General features: G+C 39.4%; 2 protein-coding genes across 5 annotated transcripts; one reads left to right on the top strand and one right to left on the bottom strand.

Annotated features, from left to right (window-relative positions):
- Nucleotides 1-725: 725 nt before the first annotated feature.
- On the top strand, nt 726-9,953 carry csgalnact2 (chondroitin sulfate N-acetylgalactosaminyltransferase 2). 3 transcript variants are annotated; one of them, XM_074646757.1, is made up of 8 exons: nt 726-878; nt 3,561-4,404; nt 4,493-4,709; nt 4,866-4,967; nt 5,069-5,247; nt 5,331-5,425; nt 7,394-7,475; nt 7,565-9,953. In XM_074646757.1, the coding sequence occupies exons 2-8, from the start codon at nt 3,753-3,755 to the stop codon at nt 7,855-7,857; spliced, it is 1,620 nt and encodes a 539-aa protein (XP_074502858.1). In that variant the 5' UTR covers nt 726-878; nt 3,561-3,752; the 3' UTR covers nt 7,858-9,953. The 3 variants fall into 3 exon arrangements, with proteins under 3 accessions (XP_074502858.1, XP_074502859.1, XP_074502860.1); XM_074646758.1 differs by lacking the exon at nt 726-878 and adding an exon at nt 3,231-3,369; XM_074646759.1 differs by lacking the exon at nt 726-878 and adding an exon at nt 3,380-3,401.
- On the bottom strand, nt 9,418-20,557 carry sec23ip (SEC23 interacting protein). 2 transcript variants are annotated; one of them, XM_074646755.1, is made up of 18 exons: nt 20,257-20,554; nt 18,082-18,593; nt 17,712-17,922; nt 17,407-17,600; nt 17,060-17,149; nt 16,850-16,970; nt 16,366-16,455; nt 16,133-16,274; nt 15,232-15,440; nt 15,044-15,141; nt 14,644-14,814; nt 14,261-14,356; nt 14,012-14,176; nt 13,779-13,934; nt 13,066-13,168; nt 12,352-12,534; nt 12,115-12,277; nt 9,418-10,071 (listed from the first exon to the last, which is right to left on the bottom strand). In XM_074646755.1, the coding sequence occupies exons 1-18, from the start codon at nt 20,390-20,392 to the stop codon at nt 9,990-9,992; spliced, it is 2,922 nt and encodes a 973-aa protein (XP_074502856.1). In that variant the 5' UTR covers nt 20,393-20,554; the 3' UTR covers nt 9,418-9,989. The 2 variants fall into 2 exon arrangements, with proteins under 2 accessions (XP_074502856.1, XP_074502857.1); XM_074646756.1 differs by lacking the exons at nt 9,418-10,071; nt 12,115-12,277 and having other exon boundaries at nt 12,393-12,534; nt 12,969-13,168; nt 20,257-20,557.
- Between the last annotated feature and the right edge of the window lie 377 nt (nt 20,558-20,934).

Genomic DNA, 20,934 nt, shown 5'->3' with positions numbered 1-20,934 from the left:
GGCACAACAAGATAATCTATAATACATAAAGAAATAATAATAATGATAATGATCATAATAATAATAATAATAATAATAATAATAATTGTAATAATAATAATAATGATAATAATAGTAATAATAATAATGGTAATAATAACAATAATAATAACAATAATAATAGTAATGATAATAATGATAATAATAATATTAATAATTAAAATAATAATAGTAATAATAATAATAATAATAGTAATAATAATGATAGTAATAGTAATAAAAGTAATAATTATAATAATAATAATAATAATAATAGGTATAATAATAATAACAATACAAAAATGATAATACAAATAATAATAACAATAATAATATTAGTACAAATAATAATAATAACAATACAAAAATAATAATATTAATAATAACAATAATAATAATAGTACAAATAATAATAATAATAATAATAATACAAAAATAATAATAGTAATAATAATAATAATAACAATACAATAATAATAATAATAACAATACAATAATAATAATAATAATAATAATATAACAATAACAATAATAATAATAATAATAATAATAATAATAATAATAATAATAATAATAAAAATAATAAAAATAATAATAATAATAAAAATAAAAATACTTTTTTTACTAAAAAACAAAAAAAAAACATTATTGTGAACAAGGAGCTTCAGCGTGTTTGATGACGACACTGGTTAGCAGCGCTCCCATTGGTTGGTGGTTGACCGGATGTAGACTATGACCATGACTACGACCCACTCTCTGCTCTGCTCCGTGGCACTTAGCAACCAGACTGCTGCTGCTGCTGCTTTCACACTAAACACAGAGCTGTGAGCACCGGCAGGCATGGACAAGGACGGCATTAGGTGAGTAGCTGCTTTTACACTATTATAACTGCTCAGCGGGTTCTCTAATGTTTATAAAATAACCCGACAGCGGAGTGAAGCTCCCAATATCGCTAAGCTAGCTAAGGAACCCTGCTAACATCCGGTTTGGATTTTCAAAGTAAGTGTACACCATGTGTATGGCATCACAATGTCCAGAGGGACAGAAGGTGCTGAAATTTGGAAAAACACTTTAATAAAACAAGGTGATGAGGATCTACAACACAACTTTAATATTCAGAAATGTGCATGACACAGTTTGAATGCCAAACTTCTATTAAAACTCAATGTGAAAGTTGTACTTTCCAAGATAAACATTAATTTTAATGACAGAAATTTCATTTAAATTCAAACTTTAATTCAGACACATGTAGCAAGAAAAGAAAAGAAAAGAAAAACATACAAGATAAAACCACAGAAATTCACCATTCAATTAAAAAGAAACAACACATTTATCCTACCAGTATTAAAGCCTCTATGATGCTGTTCTGGGACTCATCCAAGCAACACATTAAATTATACATCAAATGTCTTAAAAGTGCCTCACATGTAGGAATACCAGAGGACACAAACAGTGACTGGCACTATGCCATTTGGGTACCTGAAGCAACAACCTCATTGTAAGCCATTATGAGCCTCCACATACTACTACTCTTGTAGCTACACCAAAGATGAGCTGTACACAGAGGCGTGCAGAAAGCTCTAAATAATGAATATTTTACATTTACAGTAACTGTCGATAGATATCTCTGTCACCGTTCCAATCATCAGTGAGAAAATGGCCACGGTATTTTATTCCCTTGCAGGTCATGAGAGAATATCAGGTAAAACAACCCACTTTTGCCTCCTTAAGTAGTTTAATTCTTTAGTACAATTAAGTCAATTCACCAGACTTTACGAGTCCCTGTTGATGTGTGAATGTGTAGTCTTTATAAGTTTACTGCCACCTAGACTGGGATGTATTGTTACCAAGACGATGATGTCAATGTGAAACTTTAACTTTCAGCCAGGCCTGTGTTGCATTTATTTTTATTCTAGTCTGTGGCAGCTAGAAAGAAGACAATTTAGGACATAGTGGTCAATAAAGCATTGACTTTATTACGCCAAAGTAATGACTAGCAGGAGTTTCATGTGAATTTTTCTTGCATGTGAGAAAGGATTGTCTTGAGAAAAGTCCTTGTGACCAAAATGTTGACTTTGTTTATCAATGGTTGTCTTTGTAAGGGTGTTGCACACAAACCAAGGTGTGTGATCTGTTTGGCTTTAAAAGTGACAAAGCTGCAGAGATCAATGTTTAATGTGACAAAGCAGAAATCTCCCAAGTTTCAGTATGAACATGAAATGCCACGCGTTTTGTCTCTTTCATTAATTGAACTCTACTAAACTTTACACTCTGTACGCTTCGTGTCTGCCTCTGTTTGCGTGACTGTACTTTTGTGGCAAACATCTTGCAAAATAGGACTTCCTTTTTTGGGGTTGTGGAGGGGCTGTGTTACATTTTGCATTAAAATTGTTCAGCAAGCAGTTCTCAACGTACAGTTTTTGTTATTGATTCCTCTTTTTTTGACTGGCTGAAACCTTTCAGCCTCATCAGCAGCAGAGTGGCCCCTCTGTGAATATTGTTATGTCATTAGTTATGATCTCGAAAATGTCTGAAGACATGTTTAATATTAAATATTTACTTTTGCTCTTGGCATTAAACTGTTCAAACTTTTCAAGAGAAAACACAAAGTAGAACCAAAGTAGGAAAACAGTGCTGAGTGTTGTGCACTTTGGACAAGAAAAAGGAGTGGTTTGGAAAAAAAGCAAGTCAAGCTACAAAGAAATGGTCTGATGACTAAAGTAGGTTTTCAGCAGTGATTTCAAGCTCTAACCACATGGACTCAGAGACCCGCTGGTTTTCATTATAGCCGTCTTGAGTCCTGATTTAGACCTGTGAGGCCAGGTGAAGACTGTGAAAAACAGCATTACTTTGTGTGCTGAGGGCTGGAGCTGAAGGTTTGACTGTGTGACCTTCAAGAAAAGAAATTTAGCGTGGTATGTGGTGGGTGGATAAGACGAGGTTTAAAGGCCCCACAGGGCTAGGACTTAAGAGATCTCTTTAGCATATAAGTCACACAATAATCAGGAAAACTTGAATACTGTAGTTGTTTTAGATATTTTGTCCCCATGTTTCATCCGTTCATTCCACAAGGTGCCTCTTGGCATCTGCAGTTTATTGTATATCTGTTCTGAGAGTGTCGTGCTGTTATTTTGAAAAGGAAGCCATTCAACCGGAAGTCAGTATTTAGTAGCTTGCTGTGGAGTTCACCCACCAGATTCCCTCTGTGCTGTTGTTTAGCTGAGCCGTGGGTTAGCTCACCAGGTGTAGCTAATTACTCCTTCCCTGTTTCTTCAGGTCTAAATTAAATGTTGAACACGTTGTTATAGAAAAATGTTTTATTTATTGCCTGAATGAAATTGTTAGTAGAAGGTTGGTTAATTACCACTAAGGTTGCTTGAATGGTAACACAATGTTGTATTATCAAGTGTTATTGTCTGATTATCTGGTAATAATCCCCAATGTTTTAATCTGAACTAGAACTATTTATCTAAATCAAAAATGTCTTCCTCTCTGTAAAGTAAAAGATTTGTTGTCTTAATTTGGATTTCTGTAATTTTTAGGTGATCATCGCATGGATTTACCCAGAACAAATGTATGAAGACACTTAAAGGTTGGAGCCAAGAAACAAGTAAAACAGTAAAATGACGGCCCTTCCAAACCTCTAAGATGATGTGCAGAAGCACATTGTGAGTAATGTGATCTGAGGGGAAGGGGTATGCAGACTTGCCAGCTATAGCTTGTATGTGAGCGTGATGCCCAGGCGGGGGTTGACGCTCCAGGGCCGGGTCCGCTGGCTCTTTCTGGGCCTCTTCCTGCTGCTGGTGCTGCTGCTGTTCGCGTACCTGCTGGAGTGCACCCCTCCAGCAGACGTCAGCCTGGCCCTGCCCGGCCTAGCAGGGGACACCTACGGGAAGGAGTACTACCAGGCCCTGCTGCAGGAACAGGAGGAGCGCCACCTAAACCGAGCCGCCAGTCTCAAGCGCCAGATTGCCCAGCTCAAGCAGGAGCTGCAGGAAATGGGTGAGAAGCTGAAGCTCCTGCAGGACAAGAAGGAGCCCCCTGGGGTGCAGGGCCTGACCGAGGCTAAAGACCAAGAGCCGGGAGATCTGCTGGAGTACCTGCACTCTCAGATTGACAAGGCTGAGGTTAACACAGGGGCGCGCCTCCCCAGCGAGTATGCCCTGGTGCCCTTTGAGAGTTTCACCTCGTCCAAGGTGTACCAGTTGGAGATGGGGCTGACGCGGCACCCAGAAGAGAAACCTGTACGCAAAGACCGCAGGGACGAGCTGGTGGAGGTCATGGAGGCTGCGCTGGACATCATCAACAACCCTGATGAGGAGGATGGTGTGGAGGAAGACATGCCGATGCAGAGACAAACCTACATAGAGGGTCACTTTACCGAAGGTACGATCTACACCATCGCCTGACTACAGACTTCTGAATGATCACTGTACTGATGTGTTTTCTCAGTATATCATTGTTTTCTTCACAGGACTTTACAGGACAGAGCGAGACAAAGGGACGCTTTATGAGCTCTTCTTTGCCAAAGAGGATTCCAGCAGCTTCCGCCATGTCACGCTCTTCAGACCTTTTGGTCCCTTGATGAAAGTCAGGAGCACATCTGTAGAAACATCAGGAATGATTATAAACATCATTGTGCCGCTGGCGGGCAGAGTAGAAACGTTCTCACAGTTCTTACACAACTTCAGGTGAGAATGAGTCAGAAACCGTCCCAGCCGTTTAGACATGACCCAGCATGTTCACTTCAAAGGTGCATTCAGTAGACACAATGCCCCTTTTTTCATCGTTGTTGTGCAATAAGATGCAATCTTGTTATTGATTTGAAAAAAATCTTATGTTTTTAGGGAGGTGTGCGTACAACAGGACAGACGAGTACATCTCACAGTGGTTTATTTTGGGCCAGAAGGCCTGCAGGAGGTGAAGTCATCTTTGGAAACAATGTCAAGGTTTGTCCTTTCACAGAGAAACAGCTTTTGATATGTTTGTGTTTGTTCTGTGGTAGTAATGTGTCATGGGAATTGAAATCTACTGCTTTTGTTGTTTTAAGGGAGGAGAGCTTCTCCAATTACACTCTGATTCCAGTGGACGAGGAGTTTTCACGAGGTCGAGGTCTGGATATCGGGGCCCACGCCTGGAAGAAAGGCGACGTCTTAATGTTTTTTTGTGACGTTGACATCCATTTTACACTTGAATTCCTCAACACCTGTCGTCTCCACGCGGCTCCAAGTAGGTTTTTACACATTATTGCTCATATTCATTGTATTAAGAGTAAATATACTGTAAGTCATACTTGACTGTTTGTTTTGTAGATAAGAAAGTCTTCTATCCAGTGGTGTTCAGTCTGTACAATCCTGCCATTGTCTATGGAAATTTGGAGCTGGCTCCACCTTCTGAACTCCAGCTGGTAAGGACTTCACATTTATCCCTATGTGGTATTTGTAGAAAGATGATTTAAATCTGTGTTCTTTAAAGGCCCCCTCCACACATGTTTTAAAAGAACAATATGTAGGACTGACAGCTAGCAGTGTTTAAAATGGGTAACAGCTGTCCCAATTCAAAACTGGATGGAAAAATGGAAATTTCTAAGGAGAATATACCGACTGTAGCATTGTTGTCGGAGAAGCCAGTATTTCAATTTAGCATGTTTCCTTAATCTCTGATGACATATCATGGTCATTTTATGATTTATTACAGTAAATATATCACATATTGGTCCTTTTAAAGGGACTGTTTGTAACTTCTTAAACGTATATATCAATCCGGGTCGGTGTCCCATGCGTGCTCCCGTGTGGCTACGCTGTTCAGACAAGACTCCAACACAAACTACACGGAAGCACCAAAACCGCAAAGTTATATCTCGTGAAGCCCGTCTTGTAAAATAGTGTTGACTGCGGTCGGAGGACACGGGGGAGACCGTAGCTTTGGTCTCCGGGACCGGAGTCTCTGCTGTACTCTGCTCCTCTGCCTGCTTACCTTCACTCACACACCGCGCTCGTTCTCGCTATTTCGCTCCATTCTCACGTGCATGCGCGCACACTACACACTGCAGAAGAGTTAGTAGCTCTGAGAATATCTAGTGAATGTACAGTGGATGTTTGTGCAGAAATAAATGCTGCAGCCTCTCCAGACCAACAGAGGTTTCTGGGGTCTTGTGAAGTGACGGGGCTCCGCAGCGAGAAACGTTATCGTCTCCGACCGGGTGCTGGTGTCTCCCCTGTTCCCTCCGACCGCGGTCGGGAGGCTGAAGCAGGAAAAGCCAACACTAGGATCAGCAATGATTCATGGAGAGACCTTCGTCTGGTCAGCTAACATTACTGCCAAGCAGGTGAAATATATATAGTGATATTGTGGTTTTAGCTGACGTGTGTCGCCTCACTGTTTTGAGCGATGCTCGTTCATGTCTATGTAGAGCGAGCACAAACGCGAGCGCGACGCTGACTTTCGTTGACTTAACGGCCACAGGTGTCGCTGTTAACAAGCATTTCTGATTCCTACAAACAGTCCCTTTTAAGACATGAAAAACAGTCTGCTTGGAATGATAATTTGCATCTGATATGGATTTTCCACAAAAAAAGTTAGCTACCTTATTAAAAGTTCTTACAACTGCATCTGCTTATTTTCCCGCATTTAGGGCTGGGCAATATGACGACATATCGTCAAAAGGATATAAAAATGTCTATCGTTTATATTTCTCTATATCATTTCTATCGCAATATAGGCTAGGCCCATATTTTCTTTTTATGTAATTTCACGTAAAAGTGTTGTGTTCATTTTGCATTTTGCTTAAAATGAGAAAATACTTAGTACTTCTCATTTGTTAAGTATTTAATTCACACAGAAGTATAAAAAAACAGGCTTTACCATGTAGTTGTTTCATATAGACTATTTGTTAAATTACCAGAAAACATGCTATATCGTGATAAACAGTATATCGAGATATAAAATGACCAATCACCCAGCCCTACCCGCATTGAAAAATCCAGAATTTGCAAATATTGTTCATTTCAAAAGTTGAACTACTGGATACTAGATGTCTCCAACATTACTGAAAAGTCAATTCTCACTATTATGAGCGCTGGAGGTTTAAGTTTCTACATCACACTTAGTGTAAGCTGCATGCTGGACTATGATTGCCTCCCAAAATAGTTGTGAGTTCATAAAATCATCTTGTACAATCACATCTTGATCACAGAGAAACTTTCTGCAGCTGAATGCAAAAACCGCCCTCTAGTGTCAAACTCTGCACAGTGAAGCTCAAACATCTGAGTGAAAAGGACAAAAATATTTACATAACATTTAAATTAAATTTCAGTTCAACCACATATGTGTTGTTCTCTTGTTTATTGCAATTAAAAATCTCTTTTTCAAATAGATTCACAAAAAAGATGCTGGATTCTGGAGAGATTTTGGTTTTGGAATGACGTGTCAGTATCAGTCAGATTTCCTAAATATTGGTAAGCACTGATCGCTCCACGTGATTAATATTTAATTCCCTCATAAACAACTGATAACAACAACTTACAAATGGATTTTATTCCTCCAGGTGGGTTCGATCTTGAAGTCAAAGGCTGGGGTGTGGAAGACGTCCACTTGTACAGGAAGTATCTCCGGAGCGACGTAATAGTGATTCGGACGCCGGTGTCCGGTCTCTTCCACCTGTGGCACGAGAAGCAGTGTGCGGACGAGCTGACGCCGGAGCAGTATCGCATGTGCATCCAGTCCAAAGCCATGAACGAGGCCTCCCACTCTCACCTGGGCATGCTGGTCTTCCGCGACGAGATCGAGGCTCACCTACGCAAGCAGGCCTTCAAGACTCAGAGCAAGACAGAGGACTGAGCAGCACGCCGCTACGCCTCCCATCACCATTCCAACATTAAGACTGTGAGTTGCTGACAGACATTATTATCGCACTACAGCAAAGACGTGTTTACATGGACCCTTCTGCATTTCACCGCACAGCTGTAGACGAATGTACAAAACAAACATTGATCAATGTGAAACTTCACGACGTGGTACAACAGCCGCAGCAGACACAGATACACAATCAGAGTGCTGAAGCAGAACTAACGAGTAATGTATCTCCTGGATTTAGGTTGACATTGTATTTTACTTATTGACATCAATTCATTTAACAAAATTTTATTATCTTGGGAAACTACTCATTAAGCCTCCTACCTGCAACCAGTATCTTCACCAGTTTCACCTTCTGCTTAACTACCTTTCACAGCTGAATGTGACGTCAGTCAGTAGATTTCTACTGCTTCAGGTGATTTCTGCTTTCCAAAACAAAATATCAAACGAGATCAAATACAACCAGCTGTTGATAATGTAAAGTGGCGTTTTAACAGAAAGAAAGCAGTTACAAAAGGGCAACGAGTCCAACTATAGAACTATTTACTGTCAACAAAAGGAAAAATATGAAGTTGTACTATGTTAAAATGGAGGTTAAAAAATCCAAGTTGACCCCACAAGAACCAGTACATGTCTAGGGCTGCAACATTTTGAAAAAAAACATATAATTGGGATTATTTTGACTGATAATGCAATTGCGATATTAGAGGGTATGATCATTTTTACATCATTATTCTCATTTTCATTGAAAAACATATTAAAATGATTACCAAACAAAGATGTTTTCTTAAGTCTGTAGAATATGATGTGTAGGCCGGGACATCTCTGCAGCACCACAATATTTAATTAAAAATGGTATTTTGACACACATTTCACCTTTAACAAATATTGCGATTTCCTCCTCATCTAAGCCATATTGCAATTTCGATAAAATTTCGATTAATTGTGCAGCCCTATACATGTCTACTGATTCTCAGCTGTCTGCAAGTTGAGCAAAGCAATTTACAATCTTTGCATTTACAGTATATATTGGCAGTTGTATATGGATCCGTTCTGTTCCGTTAGTATTATATTTATAGGTTGTTTCAGACTGGCAACATGGTGAAAAAGGGAATTTTTTTTGTGTGTTTTATGTGACAATCGGTCACAATCTTCCTTTGCCGACGACAGCTTCCAAATGATCAGTTTAACAGAGAAGCATGTTGATTAAATAGTTATTAAGAGCCAGGAGCAAAGATGTGCTTATAGCATGCAGCGCTATGATATCAGGTGTACGTGGACCAGTATTATTGTCTAAAAAAACATTATTAATAAGAATGACTCGCAACGTTATGATTCCTAATACTGGACTGAGTTTGAATGTTACAGCCACTCTTGTAAATACTTTTCTAATATTTCTTTGTTTCATAGTTGTGAGTTGTACATGCCTACATGCTTTAAGTGACAGGAAATGTTTTTTAAAATTTTATTCCATCTCATAACGAGAGCGGATGTTGTTGCAGCTGAACAGTCAGAGGTTAGAGAGACGGAAAACCCGGCACAGAGCAGGCAAGAAGTGCTTTATTTTCCTCACAATGACAGCAGGTTATTCTTGCATCTCATCCTGTACTGTAATTCTTTTTAATCAATGTTTTTGCTAATATTACAGCATTTTGTAGATAGTCATACAGTCTCCTCACCCTGCAGGAGAAACATTACATGTCTTCCTCTCAGCAGAACACAACAATTCAAACAGAATGTGCAAGGAAATGATTTATTTTTAAATTTTGGCCATTAAAAGTAAAACTTACAGAACTTTCATTTCTGCTGTTAGCATTTGCTTTGGTGACACATATTGTGAGTAAACTTGACCAGTTCTATAATTTATACTATAAAAAAATGTAATATCAAACATGTCAAGTGTCTGCTGAATCTACAAGCTCATTTGTACGTTTCTTAATTTAAGACAAATGGCATAATACAATTGTATTATTCATCTGTATACAATAAACTACATGAATAGAAAATAAAAGAGAAAAAAAAATTAGAAAAATTAAAATCCAGGAAAACTGACATGAAATAAACCAAATGGTAAAGTTTCAGACAGGCTTTCTCTTCATCTCCGGTACTTCATTGTATTAATGTGCGATCTGCTCTGGATGGATCCCCGTGGTCTTGTAGATCTCTTTGAGAATAAGCAGAGCTGTGTCTTCAGATTGCCTACAAAACAACACAAGTGTTAATATAAAAGGATTTATCTTCATCTGCTAACAGGTCACTCACAGTGGTTGAAGAAGACATGTCACTGTAGGAAAAACACAGGTTACTAATAACATTAACGATGGCTCTGTTCTACTCAAGTGTCTGATTAACAGTGAGCCAGCATTCAAAATACCAGGACCCTGAAACTGAAGCAGCTAAATAGAATAGAGCTGCAACAATTAATGTATTAGTTGTCAATTATTAAATTAATCGCCAACTATTTTGATAATCGGTTTGAGTAATTTTTGAAAGAAAAAAAAGTCTGAACTCTCTGATTCCAGCTTCTTAAAATGTGAATATTTTCTGGTTTCTTTACTCCTCCACAACAGTAAACTGAATATCTTTGAGTTGTGGACAAAACAAGACATTTGAGGACGTCATCTTCGGCTTTGGAAAACACTGATCAACATTTTTCATAATTTTATGACATTTTATAGACCAAACAACTAATCGATTAGTCAAGAAAATAATCAACAGATTAATTGACAATGAAAATAATCGTTAGTTGCAGCCCTGAAATAGAATTCAACCATCATTCTTTTGATTATTTAAACCTGTGTTTTTCCTAATGCGACAAGTCAAAATATTTGCTGTGAAAGACCTATTTAAAAAACACCCCACTTCAGAAAATGAATAGTGAACTGAGAACTATACTGTGGCAGAAATGTGATTTGAGAATCTCATGTTCTATTACAAACAATGTCCTAGGTGAAACAATCGCAACTTAGAGGAACTAGTTATTTTCCTTAAAGTTGCATAAACGGCTGCAAGACACTATTCTTTTTATTATCGAATAATCACTTGATCTGTAAAACAGTAAAACTCAGTCAGTTCAAAACCCAAAGATATTAATCAAGTCAGACAAGGAAAAGCAGCAAACTCTTACATTTGAGAAGCTAGAACCAATACATTTTTGGTATTTTTGTTTATAAAGTTATTTATACGATTTTTTTTTTTTTCAATAAAATTTTCGAAATAGTAGCCGATTGATTTTCTGTTGACCGACTAATTGATTAATCCACTGGTTCCCAAACTGGGGGTCCTGACTACCACTAGGGGTCACCAAAGCTTCACAGGAGATCCCAAGGCCTTCTTGACTTTAAGATATCTCAGCATTACATTCGTGTCTGTGAAAAAAAACTAAATCTGTGCGTTCCAATACTCATACTACCATACTATTTAGTATGCCAGAAAAATATTTAGTAAGTCCCAATACATAGTATGTAAAAAATACCAGGATGTATGCTACATCCGGTCGCATTTTGCAATAATGCAAGGCCAGCATGAGCAAGAGGGTCGAAGTTCAAGGTGCAATGTTGTGACGAAGCAGTGTGTCCCAATTGTTTGCATACTGCGTGTCACAGTACATACTTTGTAAGGGCAGCTGCAGTATGTACTAAAAGTAAGAAGTATTCAATTTGGAACGTAGCCTAAATTAAATGGATTATTATTTAAAATATAAACAGGATAAGGGCAGGGTGAAGACCTGAACACAAGTTATATTCACAGCCTCGTCTTGCATTAGAGCTAATAGAACAATGGCCCAGCATCAGGGAGGAGAAAACACTGAATTTGTCAGAAAAAGAAGCTTATGTATTAATATTAAAAATTAATTTAAAAAAATACATAATACAGAGAAAGTTATTAAAAATAACCGAAAAACTCATTTCTGATGCAATATTCACAGGAAATAATCTGCTCAAAATTCATCCAAATTGCTCGTTTTACACAAACTTCCTGCAGTAATTGCGTTCACTATTTGGGTTAAATGTACAGCTTCAGTTGATCTGTACTGTTATTGTTATGCATCGAATATAATATGAAATATGTCACTTAGTCAGGGGTCGTCAGTTTACTCAATAATAGAAAACCACAGGATTAATCGACTAATCGTTTCAGCTCTTTTTGCAAATTGGTGGAGGGACTGAATTTTAAACTTTATATAGCGGACATGTGAACGTGCAGTGGTAAAAAGCGTGAATAAAAAGGAGGTGTCTGTACCAGTAGCAGAGGTGACTCTGGAGGGCAAACAGGTACTCGTTGAAGCTCTCGATGGGCTTCTCCTGCAGGACGTAGTCGATGCGATTCCCTCCGTTCAGCATCCCGACCTTCACCTCAGGCTCCTCTTCTTTTATTGGCTCAGGGCTCTCTGGGATCTTGCCCTCTGTGAGAAACCAGAATGGAGTTATAAATATCCAACAATACAGCAATAACTTGTCACAAATTAGAGAAACTCACCCTCCTGCGCTTGCTTCTCCTGTTCTTCGATCTGATTGGCCACCATGGCCAGCTCAGCCTGAAGCTGGGCAGACGACGTGTGGGCGCGAGCAAAATCGTTGAGCGTCTGCCAGGCGGTCCTCAGAGAGCTGATAAACCCGTGCTTCAGGTCAGAGCCCATCCTGGTGAGACTCTCCTTCAACTCTGAAACACAAACAGATCCGTAAATAAATCCATCTGCAGGGAACAACTGCTCACATGTGATCGCTAAAGTTTCTTAATTAGATCAATTTCTGCATTCCAGCAGAGAAAAACAGCCAAACGTGTATTTTAATTGGCCAATTATTAGACATCTATTTGTCTTCAAAGTGAAACATATTGTCTTCCTCTTAATGTTAAAATTTCAATCTACAAAAAAAAAAAAGAAGCTTCATTTTGACACTTTTCTACAAAAGCCAGAGGAAATCACTGTTCAGTCTGTTTTATTTTATAGCACTTTCAATGTAAGAATAGAGTCTTTCTATTTTGCCACCACACAAATCAGGACACAACATACAGTAACACTGAACAACTCAGCTTTGTTTAGACTCCTATGAAGACATGCATCTGTGTCTGGATGTATTATTAACTCGACTTACTTGAATTAGCTTCCAGCAACAGCAAATTATCAACAGCGGTCTCGTTATCTGGGCTGATGAAACAGAAATTTATGAGAAAATAATCTGAGTGTCATACCGAGATGAAGCCTCTTCCTCCCTTTGTGATGTGGGATCAAAACAGGCTTAATGTCCAGGTCTGGTATTATCATGGGCTCAATCCTGTACGCCACTGGGTCCAACTGAAAGAAAAGGAGTCATCAATGAAGCCACCAGATGCATAATGGGATTCAACGTCACTGCTATCATCACATTTGATTTTACTTTTACTGCCTTTGCACACTACGATAATATGTACAGACTTTCAATCAAAACAATTACGTGTCACAACCAGGGTTACTATAGTAAATTAAAACAAAAATAAAGGGAAAACTACTGTTTGTAAACTGAAAATAAATAAAAACGATATCCTTTAAGAAAAACTAAAGTGAAACAATATTGGTAAAAAAAAAATTAATAAATATAAAATAAAACTGAACGTAAATTAATTTCAGTTTTAGTTTTTTAAGCTATAATATATCACTACCGAATAAAGGAGACGGCGTAAATATCCGTCATCTCTTGTGACATTAAACCACTGAACAAAAACAAACTAAAACTAAATATATAAAAACTAAAACTAGCAAACGCACTCTTAAAACTAAACTAAAATGAAATAAAAACTAATTGAAAAATTCAAAACTATTATAACCTTGGCTTCAACTCAAGTAGGCCAATAACTTTCTAATAATTAATCTGTAGCTTTATCAGCAGTAATTTCTTCAGGATAAACAGGCTGGAAGAGCTGCATACCGGATGGTAGATATTGAAGAATCCCTTGCACGTGGGCAGCTGGAACGTCTCTCCTATTTTCTCCAGTCCTCGGACCGTCAGGAACATGCCGATCGGAGAACCCAAAGCAAAGAAATTCATCGGCTCAAAGTCCAGAGCGTGGTAGACCACTGACACCTGCAGAACAAAACATTATTACTAAATGTCAAGTCAAATTCAGAAGCCACTTTGATGATGTTTGAAGCCACATTTACCTGCCCAGTGCCAACTTCAAAGTAGTTGTAGTCGACGGGGACGGAGACGCTGTTGCCGACTGGAAGCGTCTTCACAGAGGGATCAGGGGGAGCTTCAACTACTGGCGGGGGCGCCGAAACCTGACTGACCTCTGCTTTCTTCTCCTGGGCGGCCTGACGTGCAGCCTGAACACATAATACCAAGACGCAGCGTGTTAATCAACACCATCGGTTTGAAAACCTCACAGGTGCCCAAGAGACTCAACGTACCTGCTTGTTCACTCTTTCTTTGACAAACTTGCCGATCTTTTTCCTGGGACCCAGCGGGATTCCCATCTCTTTCAGGTCCTCAATTGTGCACATGAGCTGAAAGAGCGTAAGAGAGAGACAAAGAGAAACAGACACCACCATCTTATAAAAATGATATGTGAAGAAGAACATCGAAAGCCCGAGCTGTTATCAAATTACTCCTCAAATTTCAGCAATTAATATGTCCGTCCATAACCTCAAATCACCATCCATTTCTCACACATCCGTTGTATTTATTTTTTACAATGTTGGCCTTTTTATAGACCACAACCCCCCCCTGGAATTACTAATTTAATTTAACACATTTGACTCTCTAACAAGCAAAGGAGGCTTTTTATTCTTACAAAAGATTCTACGTCAATTTTCTCCTCATCAAAGGTATTTTTGTACTCCGACAAGCCCAGATTTTCCAGCATGGCAGAGAGATCCTCAAACTCCTCCCCGTCTTCTTTGGGCTCCTCTTCCACAGCTGGAGGGGTGACGGCAGTAATTTCCTGCTTAACGGGGGCTGCCACCTGATGTGAGAGGCAGAATTTACAATTATGTATTGCAAATGATCCATTATGCACATTAGTATGTCAAAGAACTGAAAACGTTTATGATCAATTACTACATGCATCGCATTCAGCGGGGAAATAAATGTTCTAATTGCGTAATCTGATGTTTTTCAACTGATTAGCAGGATAATAGAGGACATGTTACTATATATATATGTTCAATTAATTCAATTAACTGGTGTCTGACCTGTTTGGTTTCTCCGTTAGCAGTGGGTATGATTGGCGTGGCCAGTGCAGTAGAGACATTCTTCTGATTTGACAACAGGTCAAAGAGAATCAGGGAACCTGCAGGTACAAAAAGAAACAATCTAGGTGAAAAACAGAAGAAAAAACAAAACCAGTGAAGTAGAAGCTAATAATCAACTGGTTTATTACCTAAACTGTGTCCGGACACTGATGTGCCTCCTCTGTAGTCTGGGTTCCTCATCAGGAACAGGGCGTAAAGTCTGTTAATCTCTTGGGCAACTGTGTCCATGATGGTCTGGCAGTAAGTGGGACTGTTGTAGAAAAGCACATCTAACAAAGTCTCATTTGTAAAGTGACGTAAACGTCCAGTGCTGGGCAACGTAATCTTCTTGATTCTCCTACAAAGAGAAATAAATAAATAAATAAAAAGATTAAAAAGAAGTTAAAATAAAAAGTATATTAAAGGATAAGTCTGGTGATATTTTATGTTTTTCTTACGGTTAACAAATCCCATAAAAAAGTATTCTCTGTGTAGGCAAAGCCTGATATATCTTCTTCCTCTGTGCTACTGAGCTCGTTCAAAAACTATTAAAAACACATCAATGAGCCACACTGTTTCACTGGGTGACATTTTCCTTCATTACCATTAACACAAACACTATACTGTAGTTTCTTTTTAGTCAAACCACACACCGTCCTGCTGCTGGGTCACAGGAGCACCAAATAAGTATTAAACCACGGCTGAAAATAGTCCCCAGCAAATGCACTAGTTGCTCTTGTTTGAGTAACGTTGGCTAAAAACTGCTGTGACCAGCTGTTTTTAGGAAATTACTGAGCCTTCTTTTAAACTGAAACTATATATTTGTGACCTGTATTTAAAGATTTACAAAAATTGCATTGTTGGGTCTTTTCATAGCTTTTGTTTGCAAAAAGAAAAACATAGAATAAGTCCAGTCTTTTCATAAAATGACCTTCTTCTGTACAATTAATAGAAAACTGACTTTGGATGCATCCACTGATCCACTGACATTTCCACATACGTTATTATGGAGCAATTATTCAGTGTCAGTGTTAACCTGCCTCTCCTCACCTGTCCACCCCGGTGGCATCTCCATGTAGAGCTGTGTGCCACTGCACAGGGAGGAACTCCACCCTGCTGATGGCGTGTTCATCCAGCGGTTTCTTAAAGTGACTGTGCAGCAGCTTCAGTGACACACTGCGGAAGTCGTCCACTGGAAGCACAAAGATTTGTTCAGTTTATTTCATAAATACTGACACCGTATTTATAAATACTGGCAAATGGCATGATCGTTTGGTACTCACCACACTCGACCATGCTCCTAAACCGCAGGTCACACACGGGACCGATTCCATGAACCATGAACACAAGATGATCCACCGTTGGGAGCTCACCTGGAAAAGAAGCACAGGGTGGATATGTTGAATTCTACTTTTACTTTTTTTACACTTATTGCCCTGTTAATTATAATTAAGCTGCATTACATTTACCAGCAGATATTAAAATGCATCTCACAGTTAAATCTGACTTAACTGTCTCATAAAACAGAGTAATGGCTGGCACTTCCTCTAATGTCTTTTGAAATGCCTCATTTCACTTTATAGCATCCTGACAATCTATTTTTCTAAGAATACTTTTAGAAAAGCTTCTCGTTAGATCACTGAGCTTATAGTTTATCTCCATTTACATGAGGGGTCTAAAATGACACAGTAAAAAACTGAGTTTTATGTTTTCCTAAGTGCCTACACATAGATTAAATGAACTTTTAGTACAGAGGAACTTGACTACCATCCGGCACTTCATCGTGGTCATCATCAATCCCTCTCTTCACCACTCTGGGCCTGGTCTGCCCGTCCTGAGTTGTGCCCCACTCATCCGGCATGGAGGAGGGCTGAAACTGCACAATCACCTACGGAGGCAAACGGAACTCATTACATCAAACTAAGATGATTAATCATCACAAGACCACCGCTCAACACTAATCAGACATGGGTTTACCTTTGGATTGTGCATGACAATGGTCTCTCCTGATGGGAACTCCAGTCTACGGTGCCACTGGTTGGTAGACACAGCTTTCTTATATTCTCCCTGAAGTGAAAGACATATAATATAAGTATATGCACAGTGATTTGCAATACAGAAATTGGATATTAGTGTCAATGCAGAACTGGATGAAAAATAGATGTTTGATGTTTGTGATCTAAAAATGTCATTGAACTGTTAGATACTTGCTCACATTTCAAGACTTTTGACCGATGTGGCATTTTTCCTACTAAATATAGTCTTTGGGCTCAACTTAGTTAACACAACACCCGTTTCTGGTCAAATGTAGTAGTGAGACAAACCTCCAGCTTGTCACTGAACTCCTCAGAGTAAGGAATAAAGCGACTATCCGTATCTCCTTTGTAGAACCAACTGCAGCGCCGGACCTCAGTAGGCTCCTCTTCCCAGTACACTGAAGTCCGCATGCGGTCGTAGAGCTGCACGTCGTAACGACCTCCATCTGTACGTATGATCACATTTTCGGGGTCTGGTTGAACTGGAAGAATAAAAAGCCCACAAAAACGTCAGAGCAGGTCACAGTTTCATGGTGCTGTGAGAGAGCCAGGGTTAGATGTTATGATGAAACATTTGCAGTGTGTCATCGCACCTGAGTTATACGTCTCCTCTAGCTGAAGGGAGTCAATGATACTGAAAGGAAGCCAGACGCTCTTTGATTCCACCTGCTTGCAGTAGAACCAGTGAGACTGAACAGGCTCATAGACATTGTAGTTGTATTGCATCATGGGACCTGCAGGGACGATCGCTCCAGCAGTGGAGGCTGTAGGCGGAGGCGCTTGATCATGTGTAGGAAGAGCAGGCTGAAGAAAGAAGAAAAAAATCCTGATTATAAATTCCTCTTCACTAATGATGACGGCATTGGAGGCATGTAGCTGGTGCTCTTAGCAGTCATTTCATTCACTGAATCGGTGAATCAAGTATCTGAAGAACAAATCAGTCACTGATTAGCTTCTATCTACCTTTGTGAATGTGGGTCCTGACAACGGGAATGTCTGTGGCGGAGAGCCAAGAGAGTATGGATTCTGCTGAGGTATGTGTGTTGGCGGCAGGACCTCTGGAGCTGGCATATACGGACTAGCTCTGCTGCTGATGGGGGTGTGTCGGTACGGGTTATGACTCTGTGGCTGCATCTGAGGAGGTGGTGGGGTCATTGTGGCGGGGGGAGGAGTGTGACGCCCCATAGGGCTCTGGTAAGCGGCGCCGCCGAACGCTGGAGGAGGAACGGGGTTCATTTGTGAGCCTGGATGGGGCGGTGGAGCCATGCTGACACTGCTGGGGACAGACACCGGGCCTGCTGATGTCGGGGCTGCTGACAGGGCCGATGGCGGCAGGCATGGCGACTGGCCGATGGCGGCGAACGGGTCACTGCTGGTCACGGGGCTGGAGAAGTAGTTGAATGTGGAGGGGGCTGGCCCATTCCCAGAGGTCTGACCTAGAAAGCTGTCTTCTTCTCCAACATCAGTGGAATCATCTAATAAATCAAAACGTTATTTGAACAGTGAGCACATTCTTGCAGGAAACATCCAAAAACACTTGACACATTTAAACACAACAGTGGACAGGTATATAACAGTAGGGCTGCAGCTTATGGCTCTTTTCAAAAGGTTTAGTCCATGATATGCCAGAAAATAGAAAAATGGCCATCAAAATGTTGGTGACATCTTCAAATGCCATGTTTTGTCAGACCAAAACCCAAAGATATTCAATTTACAATGACATAAAAGTCTCACATTGGAGACATTTAAATCAGTGTTTCTAAAATGATTCAAACAATTATTCGATTATCAACATTGCTGACTGATTAGCTTTCTGTCGACTAATTTATTAATCAACCAACCAGCCATTTCAGCTCTATATAATATTACATATAATAAATACATGACACTGAGGATGCTGTGAAAGTGGAAAAATATTTAGCTACAACCCATATTGCAGCAAAATATAGCTAATTTAGCACTAGTGTTTTTAATAAAATGACATGTGGCCATTTAAAGACAGAAACTGTTTTGATCATTTAACTCCCAAATAGCTGCAACATCCTCTTCATGTCTTCATCATCAGACAGCCACTGTCAGTTAGACTAACATCACTGTCAGTTAGGTTAACATCACTGTCAGTTAGGTTAACATCACTGTCAGTTAGGTTAACATCACTGTCAGTTAGTCTAACACATCACTAGTCAGTTAGTCTAACATCACTGTCAGTTAGTCTAACATCACTGTCAGTTAGTCTAACATCACTGTCAGTTAGTCTAACATCACTGTCAGTTAGTCTAACATCACTGTCAGTTAGGCTAACATCACTGTCAGTTAGTCTAACACATCACTAGTCAGTTAGACTAACATCACTAGTCAGTTAGACTAACATCACTAGTCAGTTAGTCTAACATCACTGTCAGTTAGACTAACATCACTAGTCAGTTAGTCTAACATCACTGTCAGTTAGACTAACATCACTAGTCAGTTAGGCTAACATCACTGTCAGTTAGTCTAACATCACTGTCAGTTAGGTTAACATCACTGTCAGTTAGGTTAACATCACTAGTCAGTTAGGCTAACATCACTGTCAGTTAGTCTAACATCACTAGTCAGTTAGGCTAACATCACTGTCAGTTAGGTTAACATCACTGTCAGTTAGTCTAACATCACTGTCAGTTAGTCTAACATCACTAGTCAGTTAGGCTAACATCACTGTCAGTTAGGTTAACATCACTAGTCAGTTAGTCTAACATCACTGTCAGTTAGTCTAACATCACTAGTCAGTTAGTCTAACATCACTAGTCAGTTAGGCTAACATCACTGTCAGTTAGGTTAACATCACTAGTCAGTTAGTCTAACATCACTGTCAGTTAGTCTAGCATCACTGATAAACGTCAGTTAGGCTAACATCACTAGTCAGTTAGTCTAACATCACTAGTCAGTTAGTCTAACATCACTAGTCAGTTAGTCTAACATCACTGTCAGTTAGACTAACATCTCTGATGAACGTCAGTTAGGCTGACGTCATCACAGTTAAATGGCATCATGATCATGATCGATATCAGCACAGGAACACCGGGGTTAGCTAGCCAGCTTTAGCCTGCTAACGACACCGTTAACGTTTAGCCGTTTCCTCAGTCGGTTAACTCATCTCACCTCCGGACAGCACCGCCGGACCGGTGGCCTGACTCACTGGCATGAAGGGCAGATTGAAGTTAAACTCCGGAGCGCCGCTGAACAGTAGATTAGCACTGGTGGTGTTGGGAACATTATTATTCCTCCTATCTGCCATTTTCCCCCTTGAATTACACGTAGCCACTTAACTGGCGCAGGCAGCCAGGCAGTAAACAGCAGCTCGGTTCTCTGATCTCTAAAGCATCACAGTAGATTAACGCAGGGCAAAATGGAGGCACACATTGTTTGTAGATCTGATGCTTCTTCTTCTTCGCTGGAGTTCGACGGCGGTTGGGAAACAACCGTTATGACGCGTTACCGCCACCAACTGGTCTGGAGTGTTGATCAGGACTCTAACTACTCACTAGTTTAACTACTAGAGAAACATTAAAATAACAATAATAAACTCACTAGTTTAACTACTAGAGAAACATTAAAATAACAATAATAAACTCACTAGTTTAACTACTAGAGAAACATTAAAATAACAATAATAAACTCACTAGTTTAACTACTACAGAAACATTAAAATAACAATAATAAACTCACTAGTTTAACTACTAGAGAAACATTAAAATAACAATAATAAACTCACTAGTTTAACTACTAGAGAAACATTAAAATAACAATAATAAACTCACTAGTTTAACTACTAGAGAA

Source organism: Sebastes fasciatus, chromosome 9 (genome assembly GCF_043250625.1).
Source record: "Sebastes fasciatus isolate fSebFas1 chromosome 9, fSebFas1.pri, whole genome shotgun sequence".
NCBI lineage: Eukaryota > Metazoa > Chordata > Actinopteri > Perciformes > Sebastidae > Sebastes > Sebastes fasciatus.
This window is presented reverse-complemented; position numbering and strand designations above follow the sequence as displayed.

Bases quoted from the DNA above. Each gene is read 5' to 3' on its own strand.
- csgalnact2 (XM_074646757.1), top strand. From the start codon at position 3,753: ATGCCCAGGCGGGGGTTGACGCTCCAGGGCCGGGTCCGCTGGCTCTTT. The intron at 4,405-4,492 runs GTACGATCTACA...TTTTCTTCACAG, and splicing joins AGAGGGTCACTTTACCGAAG to GACTTTACAGGACAGAGCGA. The intron at 4,968-5,068 runs GTTTGTCCTTTC...TGTTGTTTTAAG, and splicing joins TCTTTGGAAACAATGTCAAG to GGAGGAGAGCTTCTCCAATT.
- sec23ip (XM_074646755.1), bottom strand. From the start codon at position 20,392: ATGGCAGATAGGAGGAATAATAATGTTCCCAACACCACCAGTGCTAAT. The intron at 17,150-17,406 runs GTTTGTCTCACT...CTTTCACTTCAG, and splicing joins AGTTCAGTGACAAGCTGGAG to GGAGAATATAAGAAAGCTGT. The intron at 14,357-14,643 runs GTAAGAATAAAA...ACGCTCTTTCAG, and splicing joins AAATTGACGTAGAATCTTTT to CTCATGTGCACAATTGAGGA.